The 24,731-nt window shown below is 38.0% G+C and overlaps 1 protein-coding gene and 1 long non-coding RNA gene across 9 annotated transcripts in view; both read right to left on the bottom strand.

Annotated features, from left to right (window-relative positions):
- AUTS2 (activator of transcription and developmental regulator AUTS2) overlaps positions 1 to 24,731 on the bottom strand; it is a 1,184,853-nt gene that overhangs the window by 661,173 nt on the left and 498,949 nt on the right. For all 8 annotated transcript variants that reach the window (XM_085015600.1, XM_085015603.1, XM_085015601.1 and 5 more), the window contains 1 exon segment: positions 4,034 to 4,135. In XM_085015600.1, coding sequence (XP_084871726.1) covers positions 4,034 to 4,135 — 102 coding nt within the window.
- On the bottom strand, positions 16,570 to 20,753 carry LOC146404409 (uncharacterized). Its single transcript, XR_014840361.1, has 2 exons — positions 20,637 to 20,753; positions 16,570 to 20,346 (listed from the first exon to the last, which is right to left on the bottom strand). It is a non-coding gene; the product is annotated as an uncharacterized LOC146404409 (long non-coding RNA).

Below are 24,731 nucleotides of genomic sequence, written 5' to 3'. Positions count from 1 at the left end.
CTTGGGCCGCTCCTGCGGCATATGGAGGTTCCCAGGCTAGGGGTTGAATTGGAGACATAGCCACTGGCCTACGCCAGAACCACAGCAACGTGGGATCCGAGCTGCATCTGCAACCTACACCACAGCTCACTGCAATGCCGGTTCATTAACCCACTGAGCAAGGGAAGGGATTGAACCCGCAACCTCATGGTTCCTAGTCGGATTGGTTAACCACTGCGCCACGTCGGGAACTCCCAGTAGTAAATTTTGAAATTGGGAAGTGTGAGTCACCCAACTTTGTTCTTCTTTTTCAATTGTGTCGCCTTCGAAATGCCTTGTACCATTCCAGATGAACCTGAAGTTTTCCACTTTTCCAAAAAAGGATATTGGAATTTTCATGAGGATTGCACTGAATCTGTAGATTGCTTTGGGTGGTATTAATATTTTAACAACATTCAGTGTTCTTATCCATGAACATAGACAGAGTATTTTTGCCAATTTCTTTTGATCTAACAGAAAGTGAGTTCAGGGAAATAAGTAAAAAGATGTCAAGGACTACAGTGCTCTGGTGACCTGATCTAATAAGGCTTTCATTTCTCCACGCTGTGATGAAATTATGATTAACTAATCCTGGAATAATTTCCAGGGTGATTATTATCTTGGATTAAAAGCAAAACAAGTTTATTTTTTTGTGTGTGCGGTGTTAGAGAGTGTTCTAATTTTGTTCTTTTACATGTAGCTGTCCAGTTTTCCTACCACCACTTATTGAAGGGACTATCCTTTCCTCATTGTATATTCTTGCTTCCTTTGTCATAAATTACTTGTGCATAGATGCATGGGTTTAATTCTAGGCTTTCTATCCTGCTCCAGTGATCCATGTTTCTGTTTTTGTGCTAGTACCATACTTTTTTGATGATGGTAGCTTTGAAGTATAGTCCCAAATCACTCCAAACCACTGTCTCATTCTTAAGCCAAAGCAATCTTGAGTAAGACAAAGCTGGAAATATCAAGTTCACAGATTGGAAATTATACTACAGAGCTACTGTAAACAAAACAGCATGGTACTGGCAGAAAGACAGACAAATAGATCAATGGAACAGAGAGCTCAGAAATCAACCCACACTCACATGCTCAATTAATCTATGACAAAGGAAACAAGAACATATGATTGGTTTTAGAAAAACTGGACAGCTAAATGCAAAAAAATGAAACTACACTACTTTTCCACACTATATGGTGCATATATTAAATGTATTAAAATTTTAATATAAAAGCTGAAACAATACTACTACTAGGCAAAAACAGGCATTAATCCCTTTGACGCTAGTTTTGGCAATTTATTTTTGGATATACCTCCTCAGGCAAGGGAAACAAAAGCAAAAATAAACAAGTGAGACTATATCAAACAAACAAGCTTTTCTCATGGGGAAGGAGACTACCAATAAAACAAAAAGGTAGAAGTTCCCATTGCGGCTCAGAGGGTTAAGAACCTGACATAGTATCTGTTAAGATGTGAGTTCAATCCCTTGCCTTGCTCAGTGGGTTAAGAATCTGGAGTTGCTGCAATCTGCCCTGTAGGTCACAGATAGGCTCAGATCTGGTGTTGCTGTGGCTGTGGTATAGGCTTGCAGCTACAGCTGCAATTGGACCCCTAGCCTTGGGACTTTCATATGCTGCGGGTGCAGCCCTAAAAAAAAAAAAAAAAAAAAAAAAAATTTTTTTTTAATTTAAAAAAGCTCTACTTGATTTTTAAAAAGTCATCTATTGACTGGGAGAAGATATTTGCAAAGGATATATCTGATAAGAGCTTAATATCTAATACGTATAAAGAATTTATATAAATCAGTATCAAAAAATTAAATAACCTGATTAAAAAATGGATAGAGGACCAAAATAGACACTTTTCAAAGAAGACATACAGACAGCCAACAGGCACATGAAGAGTGCTCAGCATCATTAATCACTAAGGAAATGCAAATCAAAACTAAAATAAGATACCACCTCAAACCTGCCAGAGTGGCTCTTACGAAACAGACAAAAATAACAAGTATCGGTGAGAATGTGGAGAAAAGAGAACGCCCGTGCACTGTTGGTAGGAATGTAAATTGGTGCAGCTACTCTGGAAAATGGTGTGGAGATTTCTCAAAAAACTAAAAACAGAACTACCATATGATTCAGCAATTTCACTTCTGGGTATTTATTCAAAGAAAACAAAACCATTAATTCAAAAAGTTACAGGTAGGAGTTCCCTAGTGGCTCAGCAGGTTAAGGATTCAGTGTCATCACTGCAGTGGCTCAAGTCACTGCTATGTCATGGGCAGGTTTGATCCCTGGCCCGGGAATTTTGACATGCTGTGGGCACGGCCAAAAAAGAGACACATACCCCTATATTCATTGCAGCACTATTTAAATAGCCAAGCTAATGAAGTAACCTAAATGTCCATCAATAGATAAATAAAGGTGTGATACAGAGACACACAAAACCAGACACACACATACCCACACACACACACACGGAAGATGACTCAGCCATAAAAAAGAATGAAATTTTGTCATTTGCAGCAACATGGATGGACTGGAGAGTATTATACTAAGTGAAATAAGTCAGACATAGGAAAATGGGCACCATTTGATTTCATGTATATGTGAAATCTACAAAACAAATGAATAAGCAAAACAAAACAGAAACAGACTCATGGATATGGAGAAGAAACCATTCACTGCCAAAGAGAAGGGAGGTGGTTGGGGCCAGACAATAATCAGTAAAGAGAATGAGGAAGTACAAACTTCTAGCTATAAAATAAACACGTCACAGGGATGTGCTGTGCACGTAGGGAATATAGTCACTAATAAAGTAACAAATCTGTATAGTGATGGCTGAAAACTGGATTACTGTGATCAGGTCATAATGTATAAAAATAGCAAATCACTGTATTATACACCTGAAACTAAGGTAATAGTGTATATTAATTATAATTCAATTTAAAAAGAAAAAAGAAACATGCTTAGAATCTTGAAGTCGCCGTCTGTGGTGACTGCAGGGTAATAAGAAGGAAAGGAGGGAAGAGGGATGAAGAGGAGAGGAGAGGGGAACTTCTGAAAAGAGAGAAGAAGAAGAAGATCCCCTAAATTGCGTATGCCAACCACAACAGGGAAAAGAGTCTTTCTGGGAACGCTCTACAATGGTTATCCAAATTACTGTTTTTAGCAACAGTGGAATTATTTTCTTCCCTTAGTACATTCTTTTGCAAATAAACCACATAAATTTAGAGGGAAAAAAAGAGTACTTTCTCAATCTGTTAATATTCCTTTCATGGTATCACTACTAAAAATTTCCCCCTACTTGACCTACTTTAAAGGAAAGTTTTAAAATGTTGCTTTCAGGTGCAAAGATGTGTCAAGAATCCTGTTATATGGCTCATTAGGGAAGAAGGAAAGAGGGCCCAAAGAGGGCCAAGGTGGTTCTCAGAAGTGGTTCTCTGCCCTGCTGGTGCCTAGGAGGCTGGTGAGTCATTACAGTCGGGTCTACAAGGCTGACCCCTCAAGAGGTATGGGGTGTTCTTAGGAGGGCTTTTCCTCCAGAAATCAGTCAGGACATTTAATTCCTTCCCTTGCCAAGTAAGTGGCGGATTAGTCATCCCTTCCAAAAAGAATGAAATGACAAAAAGGGGTTGTTACCAATCTCACAAGTGAAGAAATTACAAAAAACCTGCAGTTAAATGTCACATGCAGTAGCACTGCCAGGTTGCTTTCATTTGAAACACTGATAATAGAAGTATTTTCGCTTCCCTTAGTACTCTGTTGTTTCTAAGATGACAAATACTCCCAATCTCATATTTTATTAAAACACATTTTTGGCCAAACTAGACAATAGAATGACACTATAAAGCAAGGCTCAACCATGTATCTGCCAATAGAGAGTGAAGTGTAATGTTTGGATATTTACAAAGAGAGGTGAAGGGATGAGATCACTGGGAAACTGAAATTGGACCCAAGGGATGTGTGGTCTAGTGGTTTCGTTTATTTTTTTTTATTTATTTATTTTTTTACTTACATCGCTGAGTCTTTCCCGAGAGCTGCTCCTGTGGAAGCCCTTGGATTCTCCGCTGGCACTTTCACTGTCGCTGTCCCTGCAGCTGTTCTGCCCTGGCTTGAGCTGAAGGAAGAAGAAAAAAGAAAAAAAAAAGGTGTTGGGGTCTTTTCATACAACTGCTCATTCACTCCCAGGCTTTACGCCCTGTCAACAGCGAACAATTTGGAATTCCCGTGGTGGCACAATGCTAACAAACCCGACTAGTATCCATAAGGACACAGGTTCGATCCCTGGCTTTGCTCAGTTGGTTAAGGATCTGGTGTTGCCATGAGCTACAGTGTAAATCACAGACATGGCTTGGAGCCCGAGTGGCTGTGGCTGTGGAGAAGGCTGGCAGCTACAGCTTCAATCTAATTCTACCCTGGGAACTTCCATATACTGTGGGTGCAGCCCTAAAAAGACCAAAAATTTTAAAAAGTGAACAATTTAAGGTCCTGATCTTGAGCATTTTCCTCAGCTCCTGAACAGTGCCAGGCAAGATGCCACAGAAAGAAACATGGCAGGTAGAATAAGCAAAAGATTTACCACAAAACGTCAATGTAGATAAAAGGCCCAAGCAAGCCCTAAATCAACAGAGGAAACATCTAACAAACATTCATGAATCCTGGAAGATCCTTTTCCCTCAGATTTTTCCTCTATTCCATTGTGAATTTCTCATCCATAACAGAAAGACCAAAAACACTGAATGAGCTAAAGCCAGGTTACACCAACTATGATTTCTCATCTTAATTCTTTTGTCTTCTTCTGGGGGGAAAAAAAAAAAAAAACAGAAGAAATTTTTCTTTTTCTAGGAGAAAATCATGAGATTCTGTACATTATCCTTATACCACTGGGGAGACAATGATTCTGTTCTTTGAGATAATATTCTGCAAGTCTCTTGTCAGATATTTTAAAGCACCAAATTAAGACCTACAGCTTAAGTAAATTAGGCCTGCATCCCTTCAACAAATAGGTACCAGGTGCCACATTTGAGCCTGATAGTAATAGCTGGAGATACGGTGCTTAACTAAATTAAAACGCCTCTGATCTTCAAACCTTACATTTTAGCTGTTTCTACACATTTTCCCAGCTCCGATTTTCATGTTCAGGATATTCTTACACATTACCCAGATTGGATTTTTCCATTCAAAATGAACAAACACACAGAACTGCAAACCACTGATCTATATAAGACCATGAGTCAAATGCTTACGGACTATTATTCTATGATGTTATCCCCAGTGACATCTGCTGAGAACCCAAGCAATTTGGTGCAGGTTACAAGACAAAGGCCCTTTACAACGTTCTCAATCTAACAAGAAAAAGACAGTGGAAGACAAAGAATATATATCACAACACAAGGAAATACACACGTGCTAAATGAAAACCAAGAGAGCCAGCGACGTTAGAAGGAAAGATGATTTCGGAAGCCTTGGATTTTAAAAGCAGATTGAGCTCACCTGGCTGAAAAGAGAGGCATAGATACTCTTGAAAGGAGAAAGGCAGAAAGAAAAGGCAGGGAAAGCAACATGCTATGAAATGATCTGAAGGAGTCTTATCTGAAAGAGACAGTCCCTTGGGGGAAGAAATGGGGAGAAAATGTAGAAAGGGGTGCATGGATCAGAGCATGGAAAGCCTTAAACAAACCCAAGCACCATATTTCTGGGTAGGAGGGAACTTCAGACAGCACAACTGGAAACAGGCAGCAGCAATACTTTTGCCTGCAGGTTTCCCTGTGGCTCTGAGGCCAAAGGGGAAGAGGAACCAAGATGAATGGAGAATGAATCCGAATCAGCTTTCCTGGTACCTTCATCTGCCTCTTTAAAGCCTGTAGTTCAGACCCGACTTTTGACCATACCATCTAGTCAACTATCCCCAAATCCCCACTATATAGAGGTACTCCTTTTTTTTTTTTATTTCAACCTTTCTACAAATCCACTTTTATCATTTTCTTCTAAAATCCCTTTCTCCAGGAAGTCTTTTCTAATGGAACCAAGAAAAATGATGCTAATTTTACTTCGTATCCTCCTGAGCCCTTAAGTACTTATTTTCCTCCTAAGTTACTGCTAAACCTGCTAATTCTAAATTAATTCATATGAGAGCTACATGAGCCTTTTCTTATTACTATGGAATAAAAGTTCAGAATATTGTCATCGTCCTCAAGTTTTCATTTTTATACTTGTAATAAAGGGGAGTTTAATCTAAAATGAACATCACTTCCTCTTAATTTCCTGAACATACCCTGTCCATTCCTGCCCTGTACTTTTTTACACGAGATTTCCTCAATCTGGAATGCTCACTGTCACTTTCTCTGTGCTTTTCAGGTCAAGATTTTTTTTAAAGCTCGGATATTAACTCTTCCACTATGGTCTTTGAAGATTCCTTTCTTTGTATATTTATTTTTTGACATATGCCCTCGAAGTCTAGCTAGCATCTCACTATTTAATGCTTCTACTAACTGATACATTTTCAAGTTTTAAAAGGCATTCATTAAATATATTCATACTGAAAATAAAACCTGTATGTGGAGTAGGCCCTCCAATTCAAAAGCAATGTCAGAACTCATCTCACTGGATCTCTAAGTTAAACAGAGGCAGATCAAGCTAACTCCAAAGAATGGGTGAAGAAACAAATAGAAGAAATGTGCTCAGAATTAGGCAAGAGATCGTGGGCTTACCCCCTGCTTCCACTGCCTACTGCTCTCTTCATTTTCATTCCTAGTGCCAGTTTAGACATTTACATTTAACTTGGAAATAAAGACTCAGTGGCAGACTAGCATTTACATCTGTGGAACCTAACAGCAATCACAAAGAAAGAAATCTTACTAGGCAATATCTGATCAAGAGATGTTTATAAAAACTACTTAGATGAGAAATAAACATCCAGGTAGGAATTAAGGGCATCAGAACGTCATGATTTTTCCTAATGTCCAACTGACTTAACAAAATCTAGACCTTGCTTTTGGATCTTTTCTGTGTTTCTTCCATGAAGGAAGATGATGAATCCAACAAGGTCCAACAAGAGACTCCACTGGCCCTGATGTAAATTACCTGACTCAAGGTTGAACTGGGCTAAGGGCAAAACCCGAGAACCACTGAGAGGAAGCAGCTTACTAGCTTTTCCTGTGTCCTGCCAGCAAAAGCACTTCACTGAATTCTCTTCAGAGAGTCTTATATGAAATCCACCCCCACACTACCCCTTTCTCTGCCAAAGCCAGGCTCAAGTTTAAAGGAAACTTAGGATTTTAAGCTGTCAGACAGCTCAATATTTCAAAGAAACAGACTGACTACAGTAAGTACTAAAGCTAAACCACAAGATTTCAGGCAAAGAAGTATTCCTTCCTAATCCCATGAATACGTTTAAAACTGGCATTTTCAAACACATTCAATGGATCATTTGGGGTAGCATAACTAACTCAGAAGTTGTAATCCCACACCTGAAATTCCCAGCTATTACCTACAACCAAGAGACATTACAAAGGCCAGGTGCTGGCTTAAACATTTAAAGACCTAAGAAAAATCAATCTGCCTGCATTGATTTATCCTAGCATCCAAGGCGGCTCTGTAAGTTTTTGCTATAAATGATACAATGAAATTTTCTTACTATCAGCCTTTAAGATACTACAGGACCTCATTTATGTAAAAATTACTGTAATTAACTCTTTAGTCCCAGAAGTTTCTTCCCATTAGGATATTACATAATTTAGGAATCAGAACTAAAACAAAACAAACTAAATGATAGGAAGCTAGCCTCAGGCATGCGTGGCAGTAATTCTATCAGTAAGATTAACATTTTATGAAATATAAGAAGCCAGTTTGTTTTCATTAGATTTCATTGTCAACAATGCAATTTCCAAACTCTGAAGCTGTGTTACCGTCTCAGAGTTAACTGCCACTAATGGCTAATTAGGAAAATAACGATCCATGGTTTTATCATGACTAATGAACGTATAATAATCCCATCACCCTGGACTGAGGCAAGGTGCAGCAATTCTGTGTAAATCTGCAAGATTTGGGAGCCAGGCTATGTCATTCTTTTCAGACTGGGTATGGAAAGTTCCAACAAGATGCCAGATGTTCAGAAGGTGGCATCAGCCCTTCAAACAGAATTCACAAAAGGATAGAGTATGTGGAGAAGATACCTCTGCCTAGAACTCTAGAGGAATAAGGTGAATTATGAAGTGCAATGCAGAAGAGGATCCAAAATTAATCTCCTATCAAAGTTTTGGTTCCTCAAAGTAGCATGAATCTTACTTCAGATGACTGAGCCTTTGTGTAAGGATCTAAATGAACCCTACACAACGTTTTAAAAAGGTGCCAAAGAGCACAGAATCTTCTTTTATTAAATGAAATTTTATAACATACCTTCATGAGCATCAAAGCAGCAAGTATTTAACCTCATAAAAATGTTGTTTTATTTTTTCTATATAAAACTATCCCCAATTGGAGAAAGTTTCATAGACTGAGTGGCATTTGCACTGTTATTTCTTAGATTTTAAAAGGTATTTCAGAGGAGAGGCAGAGAATCAAAGTAAATAATGAAAAGGCTGGCACATCCAAATGCGCTAACAAAATAATTACTACAAAAAAATACAAAGTTAAGTGGAAAAAACATTTTCTTAAGAAATAAATAATATATTTAAGGTACAATAACAAATTATGCCAGAAAGAAAATAATTAAATTCTGGAAACAAGGGTAATGCAAAGAATTTGTATAAAATTTCCCTGGGATCATCAAATTAGAAGTTATCTTGTTATGGTCCTCAGTAGTTACAAAAAGAATTTTAAGGATCTAGTAATCTTAAAGTTAACCACTAGAAAAATTTAGATACTAAAAATATCTTGTTTTCCAAGTTACTATCAAATGTAAAAAAAAATTAAAATCATAATCAACAGAGAAATGAAGAGAAAATAAGGGGAAAAGCAAGAAAGTAAGCATATGACTAAGTATATTGGTTATAATAACAATATTATACATGGATTATACTCCCATTTTTTTAAAAAAGGCAAGGACATCTAGTGTGTATTGGATAAAATAAACAAGGGGTTTCCGTTGTGGCTCAGGAGATGAACCATACGAATATCTTTTCCTGGCCTCACTCAGTGGGTTGAGAATCAGGCTGTGAGCTGTGGCGTAGGTTGCAGATATGGCCCAAATTTGGCATTGCTGTGGCTGTGGTGTAGGCCAGCAGTTCCAGTTCAGATCCCCTCCCTATCCTGGGAACTTCCATAGCTGTGGGTGTGCCCCTAAAAAGACACAACTTAAAAAACCAAGCAATTATTTGTTAGTTACCAAGCACTCTTAAATTTTAAGAGAAAAAAGGCAACATTGTAAATAAATGCCTAAAGTTATATGCCAAAGATAGTCATGCTAAAATGATACAAGGTATAATCTTTACCTCTTTCACTTCTGTTCTTTAGACTAAAGTGTTAGGATATAAACTTTGATATCTCAATACATAAAGTAAAAAATATTTTAAGAAATAAACGAAATCAACAGGAGTTGGGGAACTTTAGCATGATGCTAATCAGAAAGGAAAAAGACAAAACAAGAGAGAAGGACATAAGAGGTTAAAAGACTATGACTTAGGTAATCCACAATCAATTTGCTAAGTTATAGGGACCACATCTTCTAGAGCATCCATGGCACATTACCACAAACTAAAGACGCACTAGGCTACAAAGGATATCAGAATTTCAAGTCTTAATACTACGTGAACAACCTTCTTGATGATAAAAATTAATGACATTTACAACGGAATATCCATATCTAGAAGAGTTCTAAGAAAAAATTTTAAGATATTTTAAAAAATTAGAAAATCGCAAACACACTATTTTAAAATTAAGAACATGAAAATTATAAATATGAAAGTAAAATAATGTATAAGATCTATAAAATCTATGCTAGGGTTTAACTCATGTATTTTCTATTCAATTGGAAATAACAAAAATTAAAAAGCCCAATTATAGAGAACAAAAAGAAATATGACAAAAAAGCAGCTATAGGGGAGATGAGGAGGAGATTCAAAAACAAAAACCATAGGAGTTCCTGTCGTAGCTCAGTGGTTAACGAATCCGACTAGGAACCATGAGGTTGCGGGTTCGATCCCTGGCCTTGCTCAGTGGGCTGAGGATCCAGCATTGTCATGAACTGTGGTGTAGGTTGCAGACATGGCTTGGATCCCACGTTGCTGTGGCTCTGGCGTAGGCCGGCAGCTACAGCTCCAACTGGACTCCCAGCCTGGGAACCTCCATATGCCGTGGGAGCAGCCCAAGAAATGGCAAAAAGACAAAAAAACAAAACAAAAACCAACCAACAAACAAAAAAAACCCTATATAATAAATTGGAAATTAAAATACAGTACAATTTAAAAAGCAGAGTATGAGTTACCATCATGGCTCAGTGGTAACGAACCAACTAGTATCCATGAGGATGCAGAATCAATTCCCTGACCTCACTCAGTGGGTTAAGGATCTAGTGTTTCCCTGAGCTGTGGTGTATGTCACAAAGGCAGCTTGGATCCCGAGTTGCTGTGGCTCTGGAGTAGACCAGCAGCTACAGCTCCAGTTCGACCCCTAGCCTGGGGAACTTCCATATGCCATGGGTGCAGCCCTAAAAAGACTAAATAAATAAATAAGCAGAGTAAAGTTGGGAGCAAAACCCACAAAGATAAAAGAGACATACTTTGTACATATATAAGAATAAAAAGAGATTAAAAAACCGAAACCCAATAATAGAAATAATGTTATATAATTATATAATGATAATATGATTATCATTACCAAGTGTGATAATTAAACATGTTTTTAAATTATAGTAGCAAACATTATTTTGTGATGGTACTGAAAAAAATATTAAAATAATTTTAATTTTTAAGAAAGATTTATTTTTTACTTTTTTTTTTTTTGTCTTTTTGCCTTTTCTAGGGCCGCTCCCACAGCAAATGGAGGTTGCCAGGCTAGGGGTCGAATCGGAGCTGTAGCCGCCAGCCTACGCCAGAGCCACAGCAATGCGGGATCGGAGCCGTGTCTGCAACATACACCACAGCTCACGGCAACACTGGATCCTCAACCCACTGAGCAAGGGCAGGGATCGAACCTGCAACCTCATGGTTCCTAGTCGGATTCGTCAACCACTACGCCACGACGGGAACTCCAAATTTTTAAGAAAAATTTAAAATTTGATTCAGAGCATGAATGTAATATGTAAATCTAATCTGTGTTCAAATATGATAACAGCTAAACAAAAGGAAACTATCTAATGATTTTAAAAGAGCTAAAAACTCTGGGTCCATTAAGTTGTAACAGAATTTTGCACAAGAATATGATGAGTCTACCAATTTGCAAGTAGGCAAAGGAAATTTTAGAGGTGATAGTGAAGTTTATAAAATTGGAGTATGGTGATAGTTGTACAACTCTCTCTCTCTATGTATGTATTTAAAAACATTAAATGGTATACTGATAAGAAGTTTTTATAATATGTAATTAATATTTTCATAAAGCAGTTTATTTAAGAATAAATAAGAGTTTCCCTCAGTTTAATCGTTTACTCCAGAAACAGGTTTCTAGTTGAAGACTCACCTGATTACATCAGGCAATGAAGCAATGGAACACAACTCCCTTTCTAAAATTCAACTGTCCACATAAAAATCTAATTATGGAAGTAAACAGGGGGCAAGTATCTTGAGGGCCATCTTGGAATCCTGCCTACACAGTGGGTTTACAAAAACAAGAAATTGCTTCTTAATCCATGTATCATAAAATCACTCCAATGGAATTAGGAAAGGTGTATTAATGCAAAATTAGATAGGGTTCTTGGATATGCTTGGATTTTGGAGTGTCATTTGTCTGTGTCACTGATGTTCCCAAATAAATATTTAAGGTGTTCCATAGATAATAACTTGAAGATTGTGCTATTAGCTTGAAAAATAAAAACTACGGAAGCACTTCCAGTCACCAATCACATATATTATTTAACATTTAAAGGAGTTCACAGCAGTAGGAAAAAAAAAAAAAACTGCAAAGTTAATCAAATAAAGAACAGAAAGTAAGCCAAGATCAATCTAACTACATAGTCCCAAACATAAACAGAAAGCAATTCAGACAATCAAGAGCAATCTAGCCAACTTTGATATCCTTCCAATAGATAAACTCAACCCAGACAGCAGAACTTAATAATGTTCTACAGCTTATGTAGAGAATCATAACTCTAAGCTATGATTTGGCCAACAGGCTATTAAGATACTATCTCTCCCTAACTTAATAATGTGAAGGGAAGGGAAAGTAAGTATAAAAAGCAATGCTAATATATAACCGAAATCTCTATCTGCAACTTGGGTACTATTTCCAGGTTGAAATAATGTTGACAAAAGGCATGATAACACACCTGACTTTTCATTTCCTACAAAAAAAGAAGCCTAAACTATAGGAAGAAAACGAATGGGATTTAAGAGAAAAGCTTCTTTGGTTGCCATTCCTTGAGTATGACTGTGGACTGAAAGATAAGTCTGTCCCCATAAAGGTTCAGAAATCCACACACAATTAACGTATTCAATGCAAAAATAATTTAACGAAGGGATGTTTCCCTGCTTTGGTACTGATAGTGGGCTACTGATTCTTAAAAAGAAATTTTGAGACAATATCAATTGGTTACTGAGGAATAATATACAAAAATAACAAATACGCAAAGCTTACTTTTTATATTTTTCTGTAAGAAAAGATGCTTCCAAACAACTTTTTTTTTTTTTTTAAGGGCCACACCCATGGCATATGGAAGATCCCAGGCCAGGGATCAAATTGAAACTACAGCTGCCAAGCTGTGCTACAGGGACAGCAATTTGGAATCCAGGCCACATCTGCAACCTACACCACAGCTCACAGCAACTCGGATCCTTAACCCAATGAGTGAGACCAGGGATCGAACCCGCATCCTCTTGGTTACTAGTTGGGTTTTGTTGCTGCTGAGCCACAACAGGAACTCCACAAACAACTTTTTAAATGGCCTGGCATTCTTTAAAATGGCCTGGCATTCTTTAAAATAACCATTACCTTTCAAACATAAAATGTTTTATGACTTTTGCTTTTTCCATTTTACTATGAAAACATAGCTAACTGAAGTCTGGATAAGATGAGTCTTCCATATCTTGTCATCCTAGAAAGACTATGTCAACGAGACTTGAGGGCCAAATTCAAAAGGCTCCCAGTAACCAAAGATGGGGTAATTTGAGTAGTAAAAGCATAATAACACAATGAATTGAGGCATATCAACATGTTTAAATACATGCATATACGATTCTTTTAAGAGAAATCCAACCAACAAATAAATACCTTATTGATTATCTTTGGAGGAACTTCTGAAAAGGAAAAAGTTAAAGAATTAAGCATCAATGGCTGCTAACATCATAAAAAGGGAGAAAACAATATATGATCCTACTATAAGAACATCACCACCATCCAAAAATATATAACGAGAATCTGATTCATCACAGATCATACTACAAGCTTACAGAAATATAAGAGATAAGGGCACTTGTTAAACCACACAACAAGGGATGCAGTCAGCAAAATCCAGAAATCACTCACTTTCCTCAATGCATAAATTGCAAGGCAAATAGAGAAGAAAAGTAGGAATTCAATAACAAGACATGTAAGACATATCAACCAAATGCCAGGTACAGCTCTCATTTTAACCCTATTTGACCAAAGAATGTAAGAATTGAGACAAATCCAGAAATACATAAACTGACTAGGTATTAATAATATTATTTATATTTTGGTATATATATAATGTGAAAAACAGAACTCTTTTTTTCAGTATGTACTGAAATCATTTATGGCTGAAATAATTAGTATCTGGGGTTATTTTTTCTAAATAATCCAGGTTATGGGGGAGCAGCATATGTGTAGGGGGTGGGGAGACAGGATAGGGGTAGACATGAAATAAGACTAGCCCTGTCTTAACTGCTGAAACTAGATGATGAGTAAATGTGGGTATATTACTCACATTATCTCTATTTTCATATGCATTTTATTTTTCAAAGTGTTTTAATTTATTTTCATTTTTTTGGCCATGCACACAGCATGTGAAAGTTCCTGGGTCAGAGACAGAACCCATGCTATAGCAGTGAATCCAGCCACAGCAATGACAACGCCAGATCCTTAACCAACTGCGCCACCAGGGAACTCCCAATATACATTTTTAAAGTGCCATAATAATAAGTTTTCAACACTTTATTTCCAGAAAAGGCACTGTTTTCCTCTAACCCATACAACTACTGGCTATTCATTTTAATAGCAATATTATGAACATCAAGCAGTAGTTATGATATAAAATACTTTGCTTATGAGGTATCAAAATTTTTAAGATATGATTTTTTGCCAGCAAACTGCTTTCCAACTTCTCTGTTTTGACACCAGTTCATTTCAAATCAAAAATTAAATTCTCATCAATGCTAAGGGCCCTCCTCTTTCCATGTGCATCTTTTTTTAAAGATATATGTGCTTTATTTAATCACACTATTTAAAAATATGAATCTAAGACATGATCAGTATAGAACTTTAAAAAAAATTTTTCTGTTACTCTCAAACTCCTAATTTACCCCATGCCTGTGATACTGTTCCTAGGTTCACCCGTATCATTTTTTTTAGATTCACATATAAGTGATACAAAATGATATCTGTCTTTCTCTGACTTACATCACTTAGTATATTCAGTATACTTAGTATGTGTAGTGTACATAGATACACACTTTCATTCGTTCATCTTTTGTTTGACACTAAGGTGGCTTCCGTGTCTCGACTACTGTAAATGACGCTCTGAACACTAGGATGTATATTTTTGAATTTGAGAGTTTTTTGTTCTTTGGGTTTTTTTTTTTTTTGGTCTTTTCTGGATATAGGCCAAGGAGTGGGATTCCTGGATCACAGGATAACTTTAGTTTTTTTAAGGAACCTCCATACTGTCCTCCAGTGGCTATACCAACTTCCATTTCCACCAACCGTGCAGGAGGGTTTTCTTTTCTTTACAACCTCTCCAGCATTTCTTATTTGTAGACTTTTTGATGATGGCCATTACTCAGACTGGTGTGAGGTAATACTCCATTGTAGTTCTGATTTGCATTTCTGTAATAGTTAGCAAGGGTTGAGTATCTTTTCATCTGCTTCTTGGCCATCTGTATATCTCCTTTGGAGAAATGACTATTGATGTCTTCTGCTCATTTTTTTTTAACTTCTTTTTTTTGACATCAATGTTCAGTAAATCAATGTCTTAGTTGACTCAGGCTGCCATAACAAAATACCATAGATTGGTGGCTTAAACAACAGAAGTTTCCTCACAGTTCTGGAGGCTAGAAACGTAAGGTTTCGTCAGAGTGTTCCTGATGAGAGCACTCTTCCTGGCTTGTGGACAGCCACCATCTCATCTCTCCGTGCCCTCTTAGAGAGGGCAGAAAGAGAGCTATCTCTCTAATGACTCTTATAAAGGACATTAATCCTGTCAGAACCCTACTCTTTAGGATCTCATTTAACCTTAATTACTTCCTTACTCCAAATACATTGGGATTAGGGCTTGAATGTATGAATGTGAATGGGGGGGGGGGCACAATTCAGTCCCTGCCACTTTGCAACCTGCGTATCATTAAACATCACTAAGTACTGACCATTCCATACTAGGCTACATTACTTCAAGGAGGACGGAAATGAACTGGTTTAACAAGCACCACGGTCAACTTTTTGGGAAGCCACATTTTTTCACAGGTGGGATGGGTCTCCCACATGCATGTTGTAGAATATCTGAGATCCCTATTACAGACTAAATAGTGTCCATGCAAAATTCATATGTTGAAACCCTAACTTCCATTACTTTAGAATGCGACTGCATTTGGAGATAAAGATTTAAAATGCAATTAAGTTGAAAGGAGACCATTAAGTGTGGGCTCCAATCCAATCTGACTGACGTCCTTATAAGAGGCGAGGAAACACAGGGAAAGACATCAGAGATACACATGCACAGAGAAACAGCCGTGTGAGGACACAGTGAGAAGACAGCCATCTACAAGACACGGAGAGAGGCCCTAGAAGACAGAACACCTGCCTACACCTTCATCTTGGACTTTTAGTCTCCAGAACTGTGAGAAAATAAGTTTCTGTTGTTTAAGCCACCCACTCTGTGGCATTTTGTTATAGCGTCCCAGCAAACTAATATAATCCTTTTCTTTAGAGCACAAATATCCTGGGTATTATTAATTCCCACCTTATAAGAAAAGACAATGAATCAAGACAAAACAAAGAAACCTATCTACCTTTTCATTTCTTCCATTCCCATTCAAAAATAATTTTTTTTTTTTTTTTTTTGGCTACACCTGAAGCTTGTGGATGTTTCCAGGCCAGGGATCTCATCTGCACCGTGGTTGCAGCCTGTGCCACAGCTGCAGCAATGCCAGATCCTTAACCCGCTGCACCACAGGAGAAATTCCTCAAAAATTCTTGAAAATATTTTATTCGTAGCTCTAATTCTTCTCCTTTAATTCTCTGTTTAATCCATTCCAATTCGGCATTTGTCGCTATATGCCCAGGAATTGCTCCTGTGCAGTTCAACAAAGGCATGTGTAGATCTTGGAGCAGGAAACCAAAAACTGTATGTCTAAATAGTTAAAAGTCATAAATCAAGATGATACCCTTCTCCTCTCCAGCTCTGTCCCACATATAAGAAACCCCACCTGCACACAAAACATCCTAGCCCAACCTCCAGTCTCCAAACATTCCCACTTTACCCAACTCCTACTAGTAGTGCCCCCAACTCATGTCTGGGCATTTGCATGGCTATGGTATAGTCCACTCTCAGGCAAATGGACCTAGGAAACAGACTGTGAAAGCCAGATTCAAGGTATATGGGCTAGGAGTTCTGAAGTCCCGGATAACCAGTAAGCATGGTAGAGAAGGGGAGTGGTGGGCTCCAGATGTACTTGGCCCATTGAATGCTTCCACTCTGGGAAGGCGCATGGCTTAAGGAGGCGCAGAGCAGGGCCCAGGGCAAAAGTTCCCCTGATGCCTGCACTTACAGACTACCAGTCATTAAGGACCTACAGATGCTAATAAACCCAGTGGTCACTGTCAGTCCCCGTCTTACTGGTCTAAGAGTAGCATCCACACAATTGATCATCCCTGAAGCACTGTGCTTCACTCCTGCTTTTCCTCCTACCTCTCTAGCCACTCCTTATACTTCCTAACCTTCTGTTCCCCAGGGCTCAGTCCTTGGGCCTCTTTCCTGTCTATACCCTGATGATCTCAGCCAGTGGCACGTTTTTAAATACCACCTATGTGCTGATGCTGCCTAATGTGCCTCAATTTCTTCCACAAATTCTATTCTCAATCCAGCAGCATCTTCCAATTTCGCTTAGATGTGTAACAGGTGTGTCCAACTTAAAATGCCAAACGTAATATCCCACATTTCCAACTGTTATTAACAGCATCTTCACCTTTCCAATTGCCTAGGCTAAAAGCATCCCCTCTACGGTTACTGCATTGCTCACAACTAACATCTGCTCTTACCTGGACCATGACAATACCTTCCTATCTGGTCTCCTGCTTGTACCTTTGCCCCCTATCTCCATGCATCTCTCCCAGGAGCCAGAGTGATTCTACAAAAAAGCGAGTAAGAGAATGATAAAGGTCATTAAAATGGCCTATAAGGTGGCCCCCACTCTGTCTGGTTCTCCTATTATTTCTCGACCTCATTTTCTACTGCTCTCAGCCTTGCTCACTCTGTAACAGTTTCACTGGCCTCATCACTGCCTCAGGGCCTTTGCACTTGCTATACCTTATGTTTGAAATGTTCAGCCCCCAGAAGGCTTACTAGTGCCTCTTCTCAGATCTTTAGTCCTCATCCTCTTATAATTGTAAACATGCCTCTACCCAGCACTGTCTAATGCTTACCTATTTGTCCTCTGTCTCCTCCAAATGTATCCCCCGACCCCAACCACAATGCAACTAGGTCATAAGCAACATGAGAACCAGGGGTTTTATCTGTTTTGTTCACTGTTATATCTGCAGGATCTAAAACAGTGCCTAGAATTTATTAGCTGTTCAATAAATATTTGTTTAATCAATCAATACGCATATTCTCTTTAGGTCTGCAACATGTAAGTCAGTCTTTAATATCTCTCATAAAATGGCCTTTGGAGCTATTAACAAAGAGCGTGACTCGGTCATAAAAAGCTAGTGTAGGATTTGCCACTAAGCAGAGCTTTGAAAGCTGAGTGGTAACATGCAAAGTGGCATGTACACTAGTTAACTTATGGCCTCTATAATCATATAAGCCTTTAGATTTCTTATTCTTTAAAAGGTGCTACTGATGATTTTGTTCTTGAAACAGTGATCATGTGTAATTTAAGATATTTCAGATAGTCAGGTATAGGATTACGAAATGAAAAGTAGCATATAATTGCAGTTAGTTTAATAAATCTTCACCATGGCATTTGAAAATTTTAAAAGTACTTGTTCAGCAAAAGGTCAAAAACCACTACCAAGGGAAGTTAAGAGCTCTCTTAGTATTATATACGCTTATTGATGAGACTGCCACTTTTAAATAATTTGGATAATATGAAGCATTTAAAAATCTTTATTTTACCTTCTAACAAGTGTTTTTAAAAATTTAAAAATCCTTTTCTTATTCTTTTAAAATCATTCCAGGAGGAGTTCCTGTTGTGGCGTAGTGGTTAACGAATTTGACTAGGAACCATGAAGTTGAGGGTTCGATCCCTGGCCTTGCTCAGTGGGTTAAGGATCCAGTGTTGCCGTGAGCTGTGGTGTAGGTCGCAGACGCAGCTCGGATCCCGCATTGCTGTGGTTCTGGTGTAGGCCGGCGCTACAGCTCCGATTCGACCCCTAACCTGGGAACCTCCATATGCCATGAGAGTGACCCAAGAAATGGCAAAAAGGCAAAAAAAAAAAAAGTCATTCCAGCAAAAACCTTCTAACACATCCCGTACAAAGGCAGAAATGTTTAAACCTGTGGACTACCATTCACTGATTTAATAATAACAACAACATTTAAAAAACCAATTGGTTATAGTAGTAAATATATCTTCCTGAGTAAAATTTCAAATGAGGAGGTAATTTCCACGTACCTAAAAATAGTGCATTTGTCATGATGAAAAGTAACACTCTGTACATGCCCTCCAGCACCAGGGCATGCCACTGGACATGGGGGCACCAGCTGAACTAACTCTGAGGTTATACTGGGTGATTTTAGCACGGTGCCAACAGAGTCCCCACACCCTACCCTGTCCTGCATCACTTACCAGTATATCTGCCTGGCCTCTGAGGAACCTAAATTAGAGGCTCAAGGTTTACAACAAACTTCACCACTATATAGTGATTTTCACTTGGCTCCAGAGGATTTCAAGTTAGGAAGCCTCTCGCATTTTTATCCTGGATAAAAGAGACACAGGGCTTGGGGTAGTCTAATTGTGAATGAGAGGCAGGTGGGGTAAAAAAAGCTTACACAGAGAAACATAAATTTTCCAACTATCAGAAATTCTTGGTCTAAACACATGGCATTTCTCCAAGATACAGAAATCTTCAAATATATAGTTTCCAATTCTTGGCATGATTTTAGCTGATTTGCATAAATTAATGAAGAAAGAACTTGACCATTTTCCCTAGTCAAACTTAGACGTGAGAAGACAAATATCTGGACCCATGGAAACATGAATTAGAATCCCATGCAAAGGCAGGTTCGTCCTCTCCATTGGAGGTCCATCCATCTGGCAGACAACCAGAGATGGCACTGGGTCATTTTGAGGGTAAGAACTTAAATACACCAATATCTGGCTTTCAACGCAGGGGCAAAGGATAGTAAGTGAAGGGTCTGCTCTTGGATCTTGTAGCTACAGTGCTAAACTATATTCTCACTGGTACCTAGAATATCTCACTGACTGCATGCAACTAAGAAATGAAGCAAATAACACTCCTGCTATAACAAACATGCAATCTTCCTATTATTTCTAAAAATTACAAAAACTCTGTAAAGTACATATTATTTCCCAATATAGAGATGGAAAAACCAAACCAGAAAAAGACCTAGTAAAGTCACAAAAGACAGAAAACAGCAGCAGAGGCAGGACTAGAACCAGTGCCAGCCTGCCTCTATAAGGACTATAACCCTCAGTTGTTATGCAGAGCTAGTGGAGCATAGTAAGAACAATGTGTCCTTAGAATTAAAAATTTCAGCTTCCCTTCAACCCTCCAAACATCTAAATTCTTGCTTGATATTGAATATAAACTAATCAGCACATTCTTTTTTTTTTTTTTTTTTTTTTGTTGTTGTTGTTGCTATTTCTTGGGCCGCTCCCGCGGCATATGGAGGTTCCCAGGCTAGGGGTTGAATCGGAGCTGTAGCCACCAGCCTACGCCAGAGCCACAGCAACGCGGGATCCGAGCCGCGTCTGCAACCTACACCTACAACCTACACGGCAACGCCGGATCGTTAACCCACTGAGCAAGGGCAGGGATCGAACCCGCAACCTCATGGTTCCTAGTCGGATTCGTTAACCACTGCGCCACGACGGGAACTCCCTAATCAGCACATTCTAAGGGCGGTCTTTCAATTTAAATCAACTATTAAACCAGCTCTGTGATCATTCTCATCACATCATGAAAAAGAAACAACTCATCCTACTTAAAAAAAAAAAAAAAAAAAAAAGAATGTGAAAAAGAATACAGATAAAATATGCACAGCAGGTAGGAAAAAAATTAAACTACAGCTATTTGGGATAGCGATGTGTTTTAAAATTATTTTTCACATCCACATTCCAAATTCCCTAAACTCTGAACAGATCAAAGTTTTACAGATTATCCTTCCAAAAAGAAAAAAAAAAAGACAAGAAACACAAATTAATAACTATTTAAGCATTCTGTTTCATCATGATAACAAACAGATGGTTTTAATATTCTGGAGGCTAATTCCTGAACAATTAAAAACACAGCAAGACATTAACATCTAATGAAACATTTTAACTACCAGTATATGCATCTGCCATTAATTCCCACACAGTAAGGTCTTGGATCTCCTCAATCTGTTCTTTATTAAGGAAAGTTTTTCCACTCTGAATTTAGTGAAGTAGAGAATTAACAACTGTTTTCAATCAGCAATCAGCAGGATATTTCGCCAATGTGTACTGAAACCACGTACACTATCAGACTTAAATTTATTCTTATGATGGCTTTGATGTACACACATTTGCAATTTAAGAATAGATCTAGTTTTCTAATTAGGTGTTTTCCCTTCAAAAACCCATGCCACATTAGCCCCTTAATATACAACAGAAACTCTCATTGAGCAGTTACTAAAAAAGGCGTATATGTAGAACAATGCAGCTGGCTTTTGGCTCAAATTGCCAAACACATCCCAGACTGCAGCTTCTACCACTATAGCAACATGTAAAGGGCAACAATCACAAGAACATTGAGACACAACTAGATTTACCACATTCTCAGATCTGGCAGGTTAAGACAGGATGACCAGTTACCATTAAGCTGCTTTCATTTTTATGATGACGATAATACTGGACGCATTCGTTTGCTGTTATATAATTTTTCAAAAATTGTACACAGTTTATCTAATTTAATTCTCACATAAATCTTCTGTGGTAATAAGCAAAGCAAATTGTAATGCGTCCCCATTATTACAGACAAAGAAGCTAAAGTCCAGAAATGAATGGGCCCAACCAAAGACCCTTCGAGAGGTGGTAGTGAGCAGGGCTATGACAGGATCCCCGGCCCTTGGCTGAATACTGTATTTACTGCCCTTGGGGCAGTGCCTTCAATTTGCTGCACAAAGCTATCGGTTTTTCCCTTAACTGTGAGGGAGACATAATTATTACCATTTTAAGGCTAAATAAGTGGAGGCATGTGACAACCCAAGGTTTAACAGATAGGAAGAAGGAGACCTCAAGTTCACAGCCAAGCCTTTTATCCTGGGGTCTGTGTGATTCCACCCTATTGTGCCATCCCGTAGAGGTATCATCATTCATGGACAATGCAGACATGTCAAAACCAGCTGCAATGTGACTGTTTTTCTAGACAAATAACAACCATAACATTTTGTGATTTAGTGACCGAATATTTTCGGGTGGGGCTATTAGCAAATCAACTGTAAATAATTATTCTGCTATCTTCATAATGGAAAAAATTAAGTAAATACCATCACATATCTTTGTTATTTTTATTACCATGCCTCTCAATTCTGAATGACTAATACATAATCTAATGTAGCTGAATCTTAAATACATTAAATATATTAGCCTCGGAACTGAATTCTACCAAATTATTTCACACTTCCTCACAGAATGACAAACTGAAATACTCTTTAATAAAGAGTGGAGTTGTTTTGGTCACATTAGACCCAGACAAGCAATGTAGAATCCAATATCATTTACTTTAGCCATGTGAAGTAAGATATTTAGATGAATTAATGATAAAGTTAAAAAAATAAGCTCTCATCAAGTTACTTTATACTTCTTATTCAAAATCTGTAGGTGCTAAGCAATTCTTATCTGGCTTACAGTTTAACTGTTACTCTTAGCTTCAAATATTTAGTGTAAGATTACTAGAGGGGGTAAAAGTAGAAAAGCATGAAGACAGACGACTTGTCCAAAAGCTCTGCTAAATTCTAGGGTTCCTGACTATACCTATAACATATGCACATGTACACTTTAGACTGAATGTGTATGTTGAAACCTAATCCCTGATGTGATGGGATTAGAAGGTGGGGCCTTTGGGAGGTGATCAGGCTATGAGGTGCTCTTATGAGAGGCTTAATGCTCTTGTGAAAGAGAGCCCAGAAAGCCCCTTCACTCCTCCCACCAGGTGAGAAACGAGAAAAGAAGGCCATCCATGAACCAGGAAGCAGGCACTTTGCAAGCACAGAAATCTGCTCCCACCTTGATCTCGGACTTTGCAGCCTCCAGGACTGTGAGAAATAAATTTATGGTATTCATCATCCACTCAAGTCTATGACATTTTATTAAAGCACCCAAAAAGGACTAAGACAGGGAGTTCCCACTGTGGCTCAGCGGGTTATGGCCGACTAGGATCCATGAGGATCTGGGTTCAATCCCTGCTCTCGCTCAATGGGTTAAGGATCTGGTTTTGCCTTGAGCTGTGGTGTAGGTCACAGACGTGGCTGGGATCTGGCATTGCTGTGGCTGTGGTGTAGGCCTGCAGCTGCAGCTCAAATTCAACCCCTAGCCTGGAAACCTCCATATGCCACAAGTGTGGCCCTAAAAAGCAAAAAGAAAAAGAAAAGAAAAAGAAAAAAGGGGGGTGGGGAGACTAACACAATATACATTATATACATGTACACATACAATTTCTTTGTAATCTTCGGTAAAGTAACACTATCTACACAGAGATGCCAGAGAGGTCATAGCTAGTTGCAAAAGGAAATCACCAAAACAATAAATATTGCAAAGTGAAAAGACTGTCCGTGACACCTATTTCATATTTCTTTGCCCCTGTACAAAAAAAAAGCTTAATGTCAATTTTAAATCAAAAAGTTATGGGTAAATAAATACATAAAGTTATTTTTTAAAATATAAAATAAATGTGGGGTTTTGTCTAGCAATCAAGATAAACATATTTTAAATGTACTCTCTGACCAATATTTAGCCAGAGCAATAATAAAGGGAATATTTTTCAAAAGAGTGAGAGAGTAAGAGGGTTCACTGCCATTGCAATGACTAGAGGACTTGGGGAGGAAACTCAAGTTGGGAGAGAGAGGAAATATTTTTAGTGAAATGATGTTTTATTGCTACAGAAAAAAAAAATCTCTGAAGACACATTAAAAAGAAATTATGGATACATATTTACTACCTTTTTTTTTAGGAGAAAGATGGGAGGAGGGGTCTGTACTTTTTTTTTTTTTTTTGGCTGTTCTTATGAAAATTCATAAGCCAGATGGCATTCAATAAATGTAAAGAGCTAAAGAATTTAGTTTTATAGAAAAACATCAATTAGCATAGGAAAATTAGCAATTAAGCAAATCACTAGGAAACATATATCAATATTACTAACGAGTGAGCCTATATACTAAATTTCTAATGTGAACTCTGTTAGAAACAACTATTTTTGAAGCACTGCTAATTTTACTCTCCTTGGGTACCTACCACATTCCTGCCTTAGTGCAATAAAGTCCTTTCTAGATCTCATAAACTACAGTGGTTCCTTAGCAACTCACAATTGGCCCAAAGTCATTTGTTTTTCTTACTCAAAGTTTTAAAACATGTTATCAACTCTTTCTATACCTGCAATTCAGTTTGCTCCTTTTGAACAAAAGAATGGTACAGTCATTAAAGTTCTGTATTTTTACAGATTCTGTGGTCAAGTCTATTGGGTAATACAGTGAGAAGAGTAAGCTCGATTCTTGAGGTTCCATCCTTAAAGATGTCAGACCAAACCCAGAAAACACCCTAAAGCACAAAGACAATTTGTGCAAAGATGAGTATAACCAAGCATTTTTTATTGAGACTCTGAATGAAAACGAGAGATTCCAAATGCAAAAGACATTAAGACTCAAAACAGTAAGAGGCCCATGAAGTTCAATGAAAGGCAGGATAAGCACACAACGGTATTCTGAAAATGATGAAGACAGTGACAAGAAGAAGAGTCACTACTGAAACACA

The sequence above is a fragment of the Sus scrofa genome, chromosome 3 (assembly GCF_054392235.1).
Source record: "Sus scrofa isolate SSC_HxYL_T2T_F1_AM1 chromosome 3, Sscrofa_HxYL_maternal_Yorkshire_Landrace_v2.0, whole genome shotgun sequence".
Taxonomy (NCBI): Eukaryota; Metazoa; Chordata; class Mammalia; order Artiodactyla; family Suidae; genus Sus; species Sus scrofa.
Note: the sequence above shows the minus strand (reverse complement) of the source record. Positions and strands in the feature narration are given on the sequence as shown.